Source organism: Oncorhynchus gorbuscha, linkage group LG12 (genome assembly GCF_021184085.1).
Source record: "Oncorhynchus gorbuscha isolate QuinsamMale2020 ecotype Even-year linkage group LG12, OgorEven_v1.0, whole genome shotgun sequence".
NCBI classification, from domain to species: Eukaryota; Metazoa; Chordata; class Actinopteri; order Salmoniformes; family Salmonidae; genus Oncorhynchus; species Oncorhynchus gorbuscha.
Window position 1 is genome coordinate 27,943,297 of NC_060184.1, and position 18,474 is coordinate 27,961,770.

Here is an 18,474-nt window from a genome sequence, read left to right on the forward strand (position 1 = left end):
GGCCCAGACATTGAAAACGCCTGAATTAGGGCATTCTCATTTCTCTGTGAGGTCTACTGCAGTGTGTAAACCATTAAAAGTACTCTGGATTTGCCTCCTAACTTTTAATAGGGTCCTGCATGTACAGAAAGTGATGATGCAGCATCCTTTGCTCTCCCTGCCTTTTTGCAGTTATTGCCTCCAACATCATATTTCTGTGACAAATTGGCACCCTTGCCAAATAATTTAGGAAAAAAAAGAGTCGCATCCCAACCAGCTCCACATTTAAGAGGAAATAAAACATGCATTAGGGCTAGACTGGATATACTGTAAATGCAGTGAAAGGATTGTAGGAGGGCTGTTGTGGATGCGGATGGCATTTCACTGCCATGGAACACATTCAAGCCATAATCACTTCAGAATGGCAGCGTTTACTGGTCCTGAAAGAATTCCCTTCAGCGAAAGTCAAACAGAAGGTCATCACACATCAACAGAACATTGGCTACTCTGTTTTTTCACCAGATAACATGTTAAGGAAGTTCCTCAATGTGCTGTTTAGAACATCAGCCAAGTTGTGGTACCTGTAATTTGAATGGATTTTCAAGTGCTTGCTGTTGAGAATCTAACATATTTTCATGTCCCTTGGATGGATGTCCTTACCATACGGTGAATTCAGAAAGTATTCAGACTCCTTGACTTTTTCCACATTTTGTTATGTTACAGTCTTTTTCTAAAATTGATTATATCGTTTTTCCCCCTCATCAATCTGCCCACAATACCCCATAATGACAAAGCAAAAACTGTTTTTTCAAAATGTTTGCCCAAAAATGAAAATATCACATTTACATAAGTATTCAGACCCTTTACTCAGTACTTTGTTGAAGCACCTTTGGCAGCAATTACAACCTTGAGTCTTCTTGGGTATGGCGCTACAAGCTTGGAACACCTGTATTTGAAGAGTTTCTCCCATTCTTCTTTGCAGATCCTCTCAAGCTTTGTCAGGTTGGATGGGAAGCGTCACTGCACAGCTATTTTTAGGTCTCTCCATAGATGTTAGATCGGGTTCAAATCCGGGCTCTGGCTGGGCAACTCAAGGACATTCAGAGACTTGTCCCAAAGCCACTCCTGCGTTGTCTTGGCTGTGTGCTTAGGGTGGTTGTCCTATTGGAAGGTGAAACTTCACCCCAGTCTGAGGTCCTGAGCGCTCTGAGCGCTCTGCAGCAGGTTTTCATCAAGGATCTCTCTGTACTTTGCTCCGTTCATCTTTCCCTCGATCCTGATTAGTCTCTCAGTCCCTGCCAATGAAAAACATCCCCACAGCATGTTGTCTCTTTACAAAGTTATTTCAAATTCATTTTTTGGGACTATTATAGGTTGTAGCAACAACACCAAAAGACTGATGACAACAGAAAAACTTAACATTCTATTAGTACTAATGGAATTATATTGATTGTAGACAATATATTTATCCATAGTCCAAGTCGGTATTAGATAGAACATCGCGTACCTGCCCGCCTCTGGGAAAAACAACCTGTGGTTACATAGGTTAACCCACAGTAAAAACTTGACATTTTTCAAACCCAATTTTCTTGTTGTCTACTTGTTTTAGTGTATTACAAAACTAAATTTAACAAAAGTACAAGATGTTTAAAGATTACTTTTCAACATTGGCTGCTCCAGAGCATTCTCACTGCATTGAAAACGTAATATTGTAGGGCTTCCCTCACTCATGGCCCTTTTTATGACGGTGTTAGCAGTTACGTGAGTGCTAGCTAGCTACGGACCGGAACATTAATTAAGCTAGTCAAGACCAACAACCCAAACAAACGGGCTATACAGCTACAAGTGGTGAGTGGAGGTACAAATATACTATACTAAACAAGTTAAATGTCTTACCTGTGACGAAATGTTTTCCAAACACATAGCTACGTGTAGCCTACTTCAACACCAGGTCCAGGGGCGGCAGGGTAGCCTAGTGCGTTGGACTAGTAACTAGTTGCAAGTTCGAATCCCCGAGCTGACAAGGTACAAATCTGTCGTTCTGCCCCTGAACAGGCAGTTAACCCACTGTTCCTAGGCCGTCATTGAAAATAAGAATTTGTTCTTAACTGACTTGCCTAGTTAAATAAAGTTAAAATAAAATAAAAAAATGTTTCAGCATGACAATACACAGCCCCATGTCCCAAGGACCTGTAGCATATTCCTGGAAGCTGAAAATGTCCCAGTTCATCCATGGCCTGCATACTCACCAGACATGTCATGTTTGGGCTGCTCTTGGTCGACGAATACGACAATGTGTTCAAGCCAATATACAGCAACTTCACACAGCCATTGAAAAGGAGTGGGACAGCATTCCACAGGCCACGATCAACAGCCTGATCAACTCTATGCAAAGGAGCTGTGTCACGCTGCATTAGGGAAATGGTGGTCACACCAGATACTGACTGGTTTTCTGATCCACGTCCCTACCTTTTTTTAAGGTTTCCCACGCCAAATATCCTAAAGCCACAGGGCTCTTCTTGCAGTCTGTATTTCCCTACATGGGAGAATTACAAACCGTAGGGTTGGGATTTTTGACCTGGTTACATGTACATTGACCACAACAGCAGCTTTTCTGCATTTTATGTTATTTCTGTAGAACAAAAAATCGACAATGAGGTGGGGTGACTTCACACATCCATTTATTTGGTAAATGAGCTGTGGCCTGGGTCTCTACCTGGGACTCTATGTGTTGCCATCTTTTCGGCAGTACATTGTCTAAGCTCAACACTGTCTCTGTTGTCATTTCTTTCTGTTCTCAGCTACTGTACAGTGTGGTTGGTGAGGCCTCTAGCCAGCCTCTGACACCCAGCCCTGGCACTGAGATAGTGGCCCTGTCTGCCCGCCACTACTACCACACAGACCAAAGCACGGGCAGTCAACTGGTCTGTGACAAGTGCCCCGCAGGAACTTTCGTGTCCAGGCACTGCAACCAGACCAACGTGAGGGAGTGCAGCCGCTGTGGCGAGGGCACATTCACGCGCGGAGAGAACGGGGTTCAGCAATGCCACCGCTGCAGGAGGCCCTGCCGTGCCCCCCTCATTGAGAAGTTCACCTGCACGGCCACCATGGACCGGGTCTGCAACTGCCCCCCGGACACCTTCGCCAAGGGGGACACCTGCACTCCCCACTTCCTGTGCCCTGTGGGCTCAGGGGTGAAGAAAAGGGGCAGCGAGGTGGAGGATGTGAGCTGTAAGGTGTGCACGCGAGGGAGCTTCTCGGATGTGGTTTCCAGTGTATTGAGGTGCAGGACACACACAGACTGTCTGGCCCAGGGTCTGCCCCTACTGGCAGCAGGCACCAGAGAGACAGACAACATCTGTGGACCTGCTTCTCCCAACTCTCCCACCCTCCCGGGACCTGCACAGTCTACCTTCATCCAGGAGCCCTCCTATTCCTCAGCTGGCCCAGTACACAAAGGTAAGGCAGTGCCGTGACTCCCTAAACAAATATATATCTGTTGCTCCCCCACCCAGGCTATTTTGCTATGTGTTTAATTTGAGTATCACTCCAGACATCGCCTCAAGTGGGTTGTTTCATGTAAAAACTCAAGGGGAAGCCCAGACTGTAGAACAGGCTTGTGTTCCTCAACAAAATGTCCCCACATGGTGTTATTCTCCCTATGTAGTCCGTCATATCAAACATTGACCTGGCCAATAGGTACTGTACAGTGATAAAGTGACATGTTTGATCTTGTCATAGACAACACTGCTTTGGTGGAAAACATGTTGTTGTTTCCATTCAATCCCAAACTCCTCACTTGCTTGTTCTCACTCTTGTCCACAAAGGTCATGTCTGTACATTTGTTCTGTAATTGCTTATCGAGGGGAAAGTGGAATAAACTGGGTAAACGGCTGCCCTTTTACTTAGACACATCACACGCTTAGGAAGACCAGGGGAAGCCATTAAGGCTATACATTCAACAGAGAGATACGTTCCTTTGTAGTGGCTGTTGTTTTTTCATCCCAACAGCCAAGTGTTATGTAGCCTAACAGGTCATATTGAAAAATATCACAAAGGTTTCTCATCGGAAACCCATATAAGCATTGAAGTGAAACGTTACTCTTTTTTTCTACTAACCAAATATTAGGCTGTCTATAATATAGACTACGGTGGGGCAAAAAAAAGTATTTAGTCAGCCACCGATTGTGTAAGTTCTCCCACTTACAAATATGAGAGAGGCCTGTAATTTTCATCATAGGTACACTTCAACTATGACAGACAAAATGAGGAGAAAAAAAATCCCGAAAATCACATTGTAGGATTTTTTTTGTGCAAATTATTTAATTACAGGCCTCTCATCTTTTTAAGTGAGAGATCTTGCACAATTGGTGGCTGACTATTTTTTTTGCCCCACTGTATATGTCTTAGCTAGCTAGCTAACATTAGTGTTAGCTAGCTGGCTCCCTAGCTGACGTTATTATTTGTATTCCAGAGCCGTTTGCTTTTCTAGTTAGAGCCTATTGTTAGCTAGCTAACATTGAACCTTGTTGGTTAGCTCCCAGCACTGTGTCATTGTTGGAACTGTTCATTGTTGTTTAACTAGCTAACGTTAGCTGGCTGGCTCGTTAGCTAACTTTACGTGATGTGTGTACAACACACGTTGAATATGGCCAGTGTCAGGAAAAGTCTGCCAAAAAGTGTAAGGAAATTCTTGCCAGCAGAGCTGGTTAGGCTGTTTTCATGTTATCCAGAGGCAAACAAATCATCGGCCAGAGCGTCAAGTGTGTGCTCCGAGAGCGAAGCGAGATGGGTGGGGCTAAAGCTTAAGAAGGTGTGAACGATGCTGAATGGGTGTAGACAAAGAGCTCTTCACTAGATACCAAAACATTCAAAGGCCATTTTCTCAAAAGTGAGTTTACAAGTTGATCAACTTTCAATGCAGAATTACTTTCCCATTGTCCCTTTGTAGCTCCGAGTCTCTACATTTATCCAATGTAAAAAAACTAATTTCAGATTTTGCTACACATTGTAAGACCGAATCCAGGTGGGGAGTCACATACTGTATGTGAAAAATGTTAAACAGTTTTTTGGGGGTCAGAGAAGACTCTACTCATTCCCAAAAGTAGTTACTCATTGAAAATGTTACTATGGCAACATACACTACCGTTCAAAAGTTTGGGGTCACTTAGAAATGTCCTTGTTTTGGAAAGAAAAGCTAATTTTTTGTCCATTAAAATAACATCAAATTGATCAGAAATACAGTGTTGACATTGTTAATGTTGTAAATGACTATTGTAGCTGGAAACGGCTGATTTGTAATGGAATATCTACATAGGGGGCCAGAGTCCCATTTATCAGAAACCATCACTCCTGTGTTCCAATAGCACGTTGTGCTAGCAAATCCAAGTCTATCATTTTTAATGGCTAATTGATCATTAGAAAAGCCTTTTGCAGTTATGTTAGCACCGCTGAAATCTATTGTAATGATTAAAGAAGCAATACAACTGGCCTTCTTTAGACTAGCTGAATATCTAGAGCATCAGCATTTGTGTGTTTGATTACAGGTTGAAAATTGCAAGAAACAAAGACTTTCTTCTGAAACTCATCAGTCTATTCTTGTTCTGAGAAATGAAGGCTATTCCATGTGAGAAACTGCCAAGAAACTGAAGATCTCGTACAACGCTGTGTACCACTCCCTTCACAGAACAGTGCAAACGGTCTCTAACAAGAATAGAAAGAGGAGTGGGAGGCCCCGGTGCACAAATGAGCAAGAGGACAAGCACATTGGAGTGTCTAGTTTGAAAAACCGATGCCTCACAAGTCCTCAACTGTCAGCTTGATTAAATAGTACCCGCAAAACACTTCCTCCTTCTGTTATGCAGGTGAATGAGGACCCAAAAGCGACTTGGCGAAAACAGAGTCTTTAATCCAGTAAAGGAAATATGCAATACTCCTAGACAAATCGGAGCGGTAAATAAAGCATAAAAAACAATTCCACTCGTAATGACGAGAACAGACTGGAGACTCGATCATAAACTGTAGGTTGCCTCGGGAAGGCACTTGACCGTAGCAGACTCAGACACCTGCTCACCATGCAGCATCTGAGGGAAACACGACACGACAGGGCGATACAAAGACACAGCACGGTGAACAATATACAAGGATCCGACAGGACAGAAACGGAAAACAAGGGGAGAAATAGGGACTCTAATCAGGGGAAAAGATAGGGAACAGGTGTGGAAAGATTAAATGATGATTAGGGGAATAGGAACAGCTGGGAGCAGGAACGGAACGATAGAGAGAAGAGAGAGAGGGAGGGAGAGAGAAAAAGGGAACGAACCTAAAAAAGACCAGCAGGGGGAAAACGAACAGAAGGAAAAGCAAAATGACAAGACAATATAAGACAAAACATGACAGTACCCCCCCACTCACCGAGCGCCTCCTGGCGCACTCGAGGAGGAATCCTGGCGGCAACAGAGGAAATCATCAATCAGTGAACGGTCCAGCACGTCCCGAGACAGAACCCAACTCCTCTCCTCAGGACCGTAACCCTCCCAATCCACTAAGTATTGGTGACCCCGTCCCCGAAAACGCATGTCCATGATCCTACGTACCTTGTAAATAGGTGCGCTCTCGACAAGGATGGGAGGGGGGGAGGGAAGACGAACGGGGGTGCGAAGAAAGGGCTTGACACAGGAGACATGGAAGACAGGATGGACGCGACGAAGATGTCGCGGAAGAAGCAGTCGCACAGCGACAGGATTGACGACCTGGGAGACACGGAACGGACCAATGAACCGCGGAGTCAACTTACGAGAAGCTGTCGTAAGAGGAAGGTTGCGAGTGGAAAGCCACACTCTCTGGCCGCAACAATACCTTGGACTCTTAATCCTACGTTTATTGGCGGCTCTCACAGTCTGTGCCCTGTAACGGCAAAGTGCAGACCTCACCCTCCTCCAGGTGCGCTCACAACGTTGGACAAACGCTTGAGCGAAGGGAACGCTGGACTCGGCAAGCTGGGATGAGAACAGAGGAGGCTGGTAACCCAGACTACTCTGAAACGGAGATAACCCGGTAGCAGACGAAGGAAGCGAGTTGTGAGCGTATTCTGCCCAGGGGAGCTGTTCTGCCCAAGACGCAGGGTTTCTGAAAGAAAGGCTGCGTAGTATGCAACCAATCGTCTGATTGGCCCTCTCTGCTTGACCGTTAGACTGGGGATGAAACCCGGAAGAGAGACTGACGGACGCACCAATCAAACGACAGAACTCCCTCCAAAACTGTGACGTGAATTGCGGGCCTCTGTCTGAAACGGCGTCTAACGGGAGGCCATGAATTCTGAACACATTCTCGATGATGATTTGTGCCGTCTCCTTAGCGGAAGGAAGTTTAGCGAGGGGAATGAAATGTGCCGCCTTAGAGAACCTATCGACAACCGTAAGAATCACAGTCTTCCCCGCAGACAAAGGCAGACCGGTAATGAAGTCTAGGGCGATGTGAGACCATGGTCGAGAAGGAATGGGAAGCGGTCTGAGACGACCGGCAGGAGGAGAGTTACCTGACTTAGTCTGCGCGCAGTCCGAACAAGCAGCCACGAAACGGCGCGTGTCACGCTCCTGAGTCGGCCACCAAAAGCGCTGGCGAATAGAAGCAAGAGTGCCTCGAACGCCGGGATGACCAGCTAACTTGGCAGAGTGAGCCCACTGAAGAACAGCCAGACGAGTAGAAACAGGAACGAAAAGAAGGTTACTAGGACAAGCGCGCGGCGACGCAGTGTGCGTGAGTGCTTGCTTAACCTGTCTTTCAATTCCCCAGACTGTCAACCCGACAACACGCCCATAAGGAAGAATCCCCTCGGGATCAGTAGAAGCCACAGAAGAACTAAAAAAGACGGGATAAGGCATCAGGCTTGGTGTTCTTGCTACCCGGACGGTAAGAAATCACAAACTCGAAACGAGCGAAAAACAACGCCCAACGAGCTTGACGAGCATTAAGTCGTTTGGCAGAACGGATGTACTCAAGGTTCTTATGGTCTGTCCAAACGACAAAAGGAACGGTCGCCCCCTCCAACCACTGTCGCCATTCGCCTAGGGCTAAGCGGATGGCGAGCAGTTCGCGGTTACCCACATCATAGTTGCGTTCAGATGGCGACAGGCGATGAGAAAAATAAGCGCAAGGATGAACCTTATCGTCAGACTGGAAGCGCTGGGATAGAATGGCTCCCACGCCTACCTCTGAAGCGTCAACCTCGACAATGAATTGTCTAGTGATGTCAGGAGTAACGAGGATAGGAGCGGACGTAAAACGTTCTTTTAGAAGATCAAAAGCTCCCTGGGCGGAACCGGACCACTTAAAACACGTCTTGACAGAAGTAAGAGCTGTGAGAGGGGCAGCAACTTGACCGAAATTACGAATGAAACGCCGATAGAAATTAGCGAAACCTAGAAAGCGCTGCAACTCGACACGTGACCTTGGAACGGGCCACTCACTGACAGCTTGGACCTTAGCGGAATCCATCTGAATGCCTTCAGCGGAAATAACGGAACCGAGAAAAGTAACGGAGGAGACATGAAAAGAGCACTTCTCAGCCTTCACGTAGAGACAATTCTCTAAAAGGCGCTGGAGAACACGTCGAACGTCCTGAACATGAATCTCGAGTGACGGTGAAAAAATCAGGATATCGTCAAGGTAGACAAAAACAAAGATGTTCAGCATGTCTCTCAGAACATCATTAACTAATGCCTGAAAAACAGATGGCGCATTGGCGAGACCAAACGGCAGAACCCGGTACTCAAAATGCCCTAACGGAGTGTTAAACGCCGTTTTCCACTCGTCCCCCTCTCTGATGCGCACGAGATGGTAAGCGTTACGAAGGTCCAACTTAGTAAAGCACCTGGCTCCCTGCAGAATCTCGAAGGCTGATGACATAAGGGGAAGCGGATAACGATTCTTAACCGTTATGTCATTCAGCCCTCGATAATCCACGCAGGGGCGCAGAGTACCGTCCTTTTTCTTAACAAAAAAACCCCGCCCCGGCTGGAGAGGAAGAAGGCACTATGGTACCGGCGTCAAGAGACACAGACAAATAATCCTCGAGAGCCTTACGTTCGGGAGCCGACAGAGAGTATAGTCTACCCCGAGGAGGAGTGGTCCCCGGAAGGAGATCAATACTACAATCATACGACCGGTGAGGAGGAAGGGAGTTGGCTCGGGACCGACTGAAGACCGTGCGCAGATCATGATATTCCTCCGGCACTCCTGTCAAATCACCAGGTTCCTCCTGAGAAGTGGGGACAGAAGAAATGGGAGGGATGGCAGACATTAAACACTTCACATGACAAGAAACGTTCCAGGATAGGATAGAATTACTAGACCAATTAATAGAAGGATTATGACATACTAGCCAGGGATGACCCAAAACAACAGGTGTAAAAGGTGAACGAAAAATCAAAAAAGAAATAGTCTCACTGTGGTTACCAGATACTGTGAGGGTCAAAGGTAGTGTCTCAAATCTGATACTGGGAAGATGACTACCATCTAAGGCGAACATGGGCGTAGGCTTGTCTAACAGTCTGAAAGGAATGTCATGTTTCCGAGCCCATGCTTCGTCCATGAAACAACCCTCAGCCCCAGAGTCTATCAAGGCACTGCATGTAGCACCGAACCGGTCCAGCGTAGATGGACCGACATAGTAGTACAGGATCTAGATGGAGAGACCTGAGTAGTAGCGCTCACCAGTAGCCCTCCGCTTACTGATGAGCTCTGGCTTTTACTGGACATGAATTGACAAAATGTCCAGCAAGTCCGCAATAGAGGCACAGGCGGTTGGTGATCCTCCGTTCCCTCTCCTTAGTCGAGATGCGAATACCTCCCAGCTGCATGGGCTCAGTCTCTGAGCCAGAGGAGGGAGATGGTTGCGATGCGGAGCAGGGAAACACCGTTGACGCGAGCTCTCTTCCACGAGCCTGGTGACGAAGATCTACCCGTCGTTCTATGCGGATGGCGAGAGCAATCAAAGAGTCCACACTGGAAGGAACCTCCCGGGAGAGAATCTCATCTTTAACCACTGCGTGGAGTCCCTCCAGAAAACGAGCGAGCAGCGCCGGCTCGTTCCAGTCACTAGAGGCAGCAAGAGTGCGAAACTCTATAGAGTAATCCGTTATGGATCGATCACCTTGGCATAGGGAAGCCAGGGCCCTAGAAGCCTCCCTACCAAAAACTGAACGGTCAAAAACCCGAATCATCTCCTCTTTAAAGTTCTGGTAATTGTTAGAACAATCAGCCCTTGCCTCCCAGATAGCTGTGCCCCACTCTCGAGCCCGGCCAGTAAGGAGTGATATGACATAAGCAACCCGAGCTCTCTCTCTAGAGTATGTGTTGGGTTGGAGAGAGAACACAATATCACACTGGGTGAGAAAGGAGCGGCACTCCGTGGGCTGCCCGGAGTAACAAGGTGGGTAATTAACCCTAGGTTCCGGAGGCTCGGCAGACCAGGAAGTAACAGGTGGCACGAGACGAAGACTCTGGAACTGTCCAGAGAGGTCGGAAACCTGAGCGGCCAGGTTCTCCACGGCATGACGAGCAGCAGACAATTCCTGCTCGTGTCTGCCGAGCATGGCTCCTTGGATCTCGACGGCAGTGTTACGAGCGTCTGTAGTCGCTGGGTCCATTCTTTGGTCGGATCCTTCTGTTATGCAGGTGAATGAGGACCCAAAAGCGACTTGGCGAAAACAGAGTCTTTAATCCAGTAAAGGAAATATGCAATACTCCTAGACAAATCGGAGCAGTAAATAAAGCATAAAAAACAATTCCACTCGTAATGACGAGAACAGACTGGAGACTCGATCATAAACTGTAGGTTGCCTCGGGAAGGCACTTGACCGTAGCAGACTCAGACACCTGCTCACCACGCAGCATCTGAGGGAAACACGACACGACAGGGCGATACAAAGACACAGCACGGTGAACAATATACAAGGATCCGACAGGACAGAAACGGAAAACAAGGGGAGAAATAGGGACTCTAATCAGGGGAAAAGATAGGGAACAGGTGTGGAAAGATTAAATGATGATTAGGGGAATAGGAACAGCTGGGAGCAGGAACGGAACGATAGAGAGAAGAGAGAGAGGGAGGGAGAGAGAAAAAAGGGAACGAACCTAAAAAGACCAGCAGGGGGAAAACGAACAGAAGGAAAAGCAAAATGACAAGACAATATAAGACAAAACATGACAGTACCCCCCCACTCACCGAGCGCCTCCTGGCGCACTCGAGGAGGAATCCTGGCGGCAACAGAGGAAATCATCAATCAGTGAACGGTCCAGCACGTCCCGAGACAGAACCCAACTCCTCTCCTCAGGACCGTAACCCTCCCAATCCACTAAGTATTGGTGACCCCGACAGAGGAAGATTGGAAAAAAGTGTTATGGACAGACAAATCTACCTTGGTTGTGTTCAGATGACAAACAAGAACATCGTGAGACGCAGAAAAAATGAAAATATGCTGGAGGGGTGCTTGACGCCATCTGTCAAGCATAGTGGAGGCAATGTGTTGGTCTGGGGGTGCTTTGGTGGTGGTAAAGTGGGAGATTTGTACAGGGTAGAAGGCATCTTGAAGAATGAATGCTATCACTCCATTTTGCAACGCCATACCTAGCTTAATTGGAGCCAATTTCCTCCTACAACAGGACAATGACCCAAAGCACAGCTCCAAACTATGCAATAACTATTTAGGGAAGAAGCTGTCAGCTGGTATTCTGTCTATAATGGAGTGGCCAGCACAGTCACCGGATCTCAACCCTATTGAGCTGTTGTGGGAGCAGCTTGACCATATAGTACGTAAGAAGTGCCCATCAAGCCAATCCAACTTGTGGGAGGTGCTTCAGGAAGCATGGGGTGAAATCTCTTCAGATTACCTGCAGAAGGCCTGCAAGGCTGTAATTGCTGCAAATGGATGATTCTTTGACGAAAGCAAAGTTTGAAGGACATTATTATTATTTCAATTAAAAATCAATATTTCTAACCTTGTCAACGTCTTGACTATATTTCCTATTCATTTTGCAACTCATGTCATGTATGCTTTCTTTGAAAACAAGGACATGTCTATGTGACCCCAAACTTTTGAATAGTAGTGTAGTTCTCAGAGACTAACTAACTATTTAGTTGTTGTTGCTGATGGTTTACAAGTTGATAGACATTTGAGACTGTCAAAATAAACCTATGGTGTCTGGAACTTAAGGAAGCAGCTACAGTATTTCCAGCCACAGGACTGTATAAGTCTCTCTTACATGTTTTCTTCAGCTGGTGCTTTAGTCCACAGTTTAGTCAGTAGTTTTTCACCGTTTCAACCTACCGTAACAGACCATTAATGCCACTGCTCTTTGTCTTGTGTGTAGATAAATAGCCTCTCACCTAAGTTGCACCTTCGTTCAGTGAGAATAGCTGAAGGTGGTGTTCCACTTCCACACGTATTACAGAGATCGCAATGCCTCAGTCTCAACTGTGTCTATCAATGAGAGGGGAGGGGAAGGAGGTTGTTGCACAAAATTAGCAAAGACAGGACAGTGTGTCCCCATGCAGTGAAGAACTGAAAACCGTGTAGTTGAGATGGTGATGCTGGTAACACAGCTTGCCTCTGAATTACCTGTGCACAGGGATAACCTGTGATCCAGGTGCCAATCCCAAAAGCATCCCCCTATAGGATGCCATAATGAAATGCTAATCTGTTTAATACTGTAGTCGTAGACAGGGGTATTCCAGCTCAGGGTAAGGGAATTTTTACAGTATATTGATTCTGGTTCAGTGGCAGTTAACACAACTCCCCTATTTATTGGTTGTTTTGGTTTTAACACTATAGAGGCAGTGTAGCTTCAACGTTTGTACCTGCAATAGTCATTTATCAGGGTCAATCTAGTTCAATGTCAATTGACTAACAGTGACGTGAATGTGTTCAGGCATATTTTGTTGACCTCTTTTCAACTCAAAATCAATTTCCCATTCATCCCCTGCTGAGACTGGAGCTGTAATGGAATTCACTCGATCTTTAGTAGAGTACTGTATAAATGCGGTGGCTGTAGAAGGATCAATCTAGTGCTCTTCTTGTGTCACATTAGATTGGAGAGCACTGCTGGGGTCTGGCCAGGGCGTGGCCCTCCCCCTCCTCGGCTGTCCAGCAGATTGCCTGTGGGATTAAAGTTTTACAATTTTGACTAAATTTTATTATCTTCCTCCGCATCTCCCTCCCCCTATATCTCGCTCTTTCTCCTCTCCCTTTCTCTCTTTCCCTTTCTATTTGTGGTCGTGTGTCTCTGTGGGTTAGATGCCTTCAGCCTGACAGCAGGTTCTGAGGTCTTAGAGCTCTTACTGAGTACCACGGCGACTCTACCCAGCTCCGGCAACAGCCAGGACTCCACCGCAGCAGGCTCCTACGAGGCCAGCCACAAAGATGGAGAGGTGCTGAACCTGGCCACTACTGCCGGAGCCCAGGACCCCACACAGACTCCACCACACCTCAAGCACTCTGTGCCCAGTGAGCACCGCCGCACCCACCCAGCAGCCAACAAGCGGGCCATGGACGGCGTAGAGGATGGATCGGAGGTAGGGGTAGGTCAGGGTGTGCAAAGATCAGGGTACAGGCCCACGCGAAGGGGCTCCCCCAGGCCCAGCACTCATACACACTTTGACATCAACGAGCACTTGCCCTGGATGATCGTGCTGCTGCTGCTGCTGGTGCTGGTGGTGATCGTGGTGTGCAGCGTGAAGAGGAGTTCCAGAGTGCTGAAGAAGGGACCGGTTCAGGACCCCAGCAGCATCATTGAGAAAGCTATCCAGAAGAAGACCTGCCCCCCGACACAGACCAAGGAGAAGTGGATCTACTACTCCAACGGACAGGGTGAGTGGACGCTTTATTTTACCTCTCAAAGGTTCATAGAAAGAAATGCAACTTTGCTATCAAGTCTTTTTTACATACAGTATAGCCACATACTTTATAAAGACAGATAACAGAAAACATACAAACAAATACATTTTTGGTACAACGATATATTGGCGAGACTTTCAACCGAGAAGACCGACCATCTGTTATAGTAACAGTGGGGAAACCTAAATCCAATCCATTCTGCCCAAGAGAACATGACACATAGCAGAACAGTATAGCTGTTACACAAGCAAGGGCATGGCCTGCAACAGACTGTAACTGCCACCTCCCCACACGCATCTCCCTTTATCTTTCTCTACCTCTCCCTTCCTCTGTTGTCTTGCTTTCTTTCTCTACTTCTCTCTTTACCCCCTCCCCTCCTGCCTTACTCCCTCTACCTTTACACCCACCCCTCAGTCCTCCTTCTCTTCCTCTTTTCATTCTCACTCTGTCTTTATCTTTGTCTCGCTCGCTCTCTGTCTGTATCTCACTGTCTCTATCTCTCTCGCTCTCTGTCTGCATATCTCTCTCGCTCTGTGTCTGTCTCTTTCTCTGTCTGTGTCTGTATCTCTCTCTCTGATGTGTCTGGTTGTCTGTAGCCATGGGAGCCGAGGAGGCCACATGGGGCTGCTAGGTTACAGTAGTGAAACCCCAGTACCGCAGCAGGCGGGCAGGAGGGCAGGAGGAAGATACCGCCAGCCGCAGCCTGATGTCAGCCTCAGATATCCATCCGCTTGTAAGCGAGAGAGAGGGAGAGCTCTAACCCAGTGCAGTTCAGTTCAAACCAGATTATTCCAGTTCTCTGTGGTTGGAGAGAAGCTCAACTTTATCATTGCACAGACACATGCCCCCAGGAAAGGGTGGAGTGAGGGCTGGGGAACGCTGGGTGCGCCGCGGCTTTCAAAGTTATGTGTCGCTGAAAGTGTCGGTGGTCAGAGCTCCCACCGTGTGAATTGAAGATCTTAGCACATTGTACCGGTCTGCTCACACCACGTGAGAATGTTCTAGGAATGTATAGTAGGGATGTAGACATTGCGAAGATAGAAAAGTACAACTGAAACATGATCAATAGTCTAATCTTCACATTGTCTTACTACATTAAACTTCCCTTTTTTGTTACTCATGAAAATACCCTTTGAAAGTATTTCAGTTAGCAATCTGACTGTTCTTTTTTTCTTTAACAATTGACTCCTCAAAGAAAGTCCTCAATGATAAACTGCTTTTGCATTCACATGGATTCAGGCTGCTATGTTAATAGTTTCAGCATTTAGGAATGTTTCCCATACTTTTCTTTACTGTTATAAATAGTAGAGTAGTAATATTTTTATATACATGTCCAGATCAGATACACAAATGATCTTCACTTTTACTGCGTTGTTTATCTACATTCAGTTCCAAAAAAGAGAATTTAATTGTATTTGAAACTTCAAAAAACAAGAGAATTTAGGGCATGTTCTAAAAAGGATTACAGAATGTTTATCAAGTAGATGCAGAGTTTTACATTCAGACCGTGTATGTGTGTGATTACACAGCTATTTACTCTCTCGAGTACAAAACAAAACAGTTTCTTAATTCTTCCAAGGTGTGTAATTGGCTACCCCGAAGGCTTTAATGTCTATTTACTGGAGTAGTTAAAAGGCACACTAAACAGTGGAATGGGAAACATATATATATATATATAAGAAAAAGGCAAGATCATACAAATAGCTCATTATTTCATACGAGTCCAGAAAGTGGCGTGAAGGGCAAGCAGGGTGAAAAGAATCCCCCCTGTGGGCCTGCTGTTTACGAACGCCAAACAGGTGGGGAAGTACCCAGGTGGCCGTGCTGCTCAGCTCCAGGGTGGGCCACATGGACCTGGGCTTTGGCTAGGACTGGGCCGGTTGGGCCTGCTGTGTGGGCTCTGTTGCATTCACGTGCCTTGGAAATCAGGGCAATTTGTTAGGGAAATCTGTCAAATGTCCCTATCATTGTGTACTCTGTGATCTGACAAAGTAATTTCCTGCCTGGATTTGAACAGGCTTTCATATTATAACTGTTTTCAATGCAGATTGATTTGAATATGATACCTTACATTCATGTTCTGTTGTTTAGTGTTATTTGAATGGCAGCAACATTTTCTACAAAATGATCAAAACTGAGCAAGACACCACAGCACTAGGCAATCAAGAGATTGAAACAAGAAAAGTGACTAAGCAGCAAGCTGGTCTTATGTGACCACTTTGTCTCTAATATTACGATGACAAGCTTACTTTGTCACCAGTGACAATCCCCAGAGAGGCTCAGAGCAAACGGGACTGGAGGAGAAAAACTGCATGGCTGCCATTGTGGGCTGTTTGTGTCCTCGTTGTCATCCAGCCCACTCAGCTCAGACCTGCTGTGGCTGGTTTGCTGTCTCAAAGGAGTTTTCTAATGGAAATATTACAGCACCACCACTTCCCATAATAGTCTGTGGTACTGGATAATCGTCGTGTGTGTGTGTGTGTGTGTGAGTGCGTGCATGCGTGCGTGCGTGCGTTCGTGCGTGTAGAAAAACATGCTGACTCACCCTACTCGTAGAGAAACGCCAATACCATCCTCCTCTCATGTTGATGAAACAGTCTATCACACTGTCATACAGTACACACTTTTTGTTGTCCTAGACTGGCTAAAATGCTTGCTCACTAGCCTAACTTCCATTCATGAGCAACGTTAGCTAGTTAACATTAGCCTTCTACATCTAGCTACTGTAAATATTGAACTTCCATCCCCTCAGGCCTCGGGCATAACAATGTGGTTGGATCAAAATTGCTGTTTATAATTATTGGCCAGTATGGAGAATTAAGTAAAACCACAAGTCCAAATCCCTAACTCCATCCATCGCTAATTTAGGAATGGGACGATTTTCTCTTAATGCTCTCAAAGCGATTTGATAGGAGAGACGCTTTTTGTTGTTGTTGTTGCCAGGACCATTCACAGTTGAGTTCACTCAGTTTAGCTCAAAGCTGATTGTCAAATTTTGTATCATTTATTTATTTTTTGTCAAGGGAGGCCTAATGCTCGCTGGCTTCACTTGCATTCAATGTTACAGGTATGGGGGATTTTCCGGTGCATGTGTTGTGTGTCTCAAGAGTAGTGAGCACAATCAATGTGGGCTTGGGGAGTTGTGTGTGTGTGTGTGTGTGTGTGTGTGTGTGTGTGTGTGTGTGTGTGTGTGTGTGTGTGTGTGTGTGTGTGTGTGTGTGTGTGTGTGTGTGTGTGTGTGCGTGTGCGTGTGCGCGTGCGTGTGTGTGTGTCAGGGTCAGTGTGGGATTGAGGGAGGCAGTTGCATAGTCCTGTGGATGTCCTTGGACATGCACCTGCAATATTTGTATGTCTGTATACTTTTTTGTATCATTTGCACCACCAATATAATCTATTGCCTGGAATATGTGCCAAGAAGGGGAGGAGAAACCAAGGAAAGATGGACGTAGATAGACTAGAAGTAAGAATAGGGAACAATAGTGTCAGAATACCAAAAGGTGTGGATGATATACATGAAGATGAGTGACTATATATGTTGTGTCATACTGAAACTGTATGTAAAGAGATCTCTGATTCTGGGACCAGCAGTTTGCTCCATGGACAGGCTTGGCTTGTTACTTTGTAATAAAGTCTATATTGAATTCACGTGCTCCGGTGTCTAAGAGATATTTTTAACAAGTATTTCCACGACACACGCGGCAACAAAGTCCTACTCGTTTGGACCGTACAGTATCAGATAGATGTCTTACACGTAGAGAGACAGAGGGGTGGTGTTTCACTCGCTCAGTTGCTTTCTCCTGTGAGATACATTCAGCCTCTTGTGAATTGAAGGAATATTATGAAACGCAGAGAGACGAAAGATAAAATAATTGATGTTATTATTGTTATTTTGGGGAAGCCTGGCTTCCCTTGGCGTCCATGAATAGACACCACTGGTATTGTGTGACTCTCTGAAAAACCCGTTGAATAAAGGCGTCAGCGTGCTTCAGTTTGGCTGAACGAGTGTGGTCGCATACTCCCTTCAAAAAACCTTTGCTTGAAAAATTAGCAATAGTACTGTTTTTATATTTTGAGACGACATAGCCATTATCCTCAAAATAGTCCGATTTTGATATCTCAAGAAATCTGTCATTCAATTTGACATCTAACTAAGATGCATTATTTCTCAGTGAATAAATGTGCATGAAAACGAGCCATCTCTCATTGAATGACAAGGCTTTATTGAAGAATCCCAACTGTTGACCAATCACCAACGAAGGGGCATAGACTTCGTCTACCAACTTCGGCTTGCCTCAAGAAAAAATGTGTGTGCCCGAACAACCGGAAAAAAACCTTACCGATGTCCAAAACAAACAAAAACGTAGCAAAATGTCATCATCATATATCCACCAACTCGCCCGTTTCGGCTGGGAAGCATGCGGACGCCTTTACCTTACACATCTGACATGCAGTAGCTCGCTTTCTCTGCCCTGCAGGCAACGTTATATTGTTGCTTCATATCTATGTACCATCGTCACTGTGAGAACTCAAACTATTTTACATCTAACTAACAGATTACATTTGGAGTATTTTTTTACTTTTAAGCGTTTAAAATAAATTA

General features: G+C 45.9%; 1 protein-coding gene across 1 annotated transcript in view; it reads left to right on the forward strand.

Moving 5' to 3' along the window:
- The window catches only part of tnfrsf21 (tumor necrosis factor receptor superfamily, member 21), a 53,058-nt gene that overhangs the window by 5,991 nt on the left and 28,593 nt on the right, over positions 1 to 18,474 (forward strand). Inside the window, exons 2-3 of the mRNA XM_046291697.1 lie at positions 2,781 to 3,438; positions 13,275 to 13,847. Coding sequence (XP_046147653.1) covers positions 2,781 to 3,438; positions 13,275 to 13,847 — 1,231 coding nt within the window. The remainder of the gene's footprint in view (positions 1 to 2,780; positions 3,439 to 13,274; positions 13,848 to 18,474) is intronic.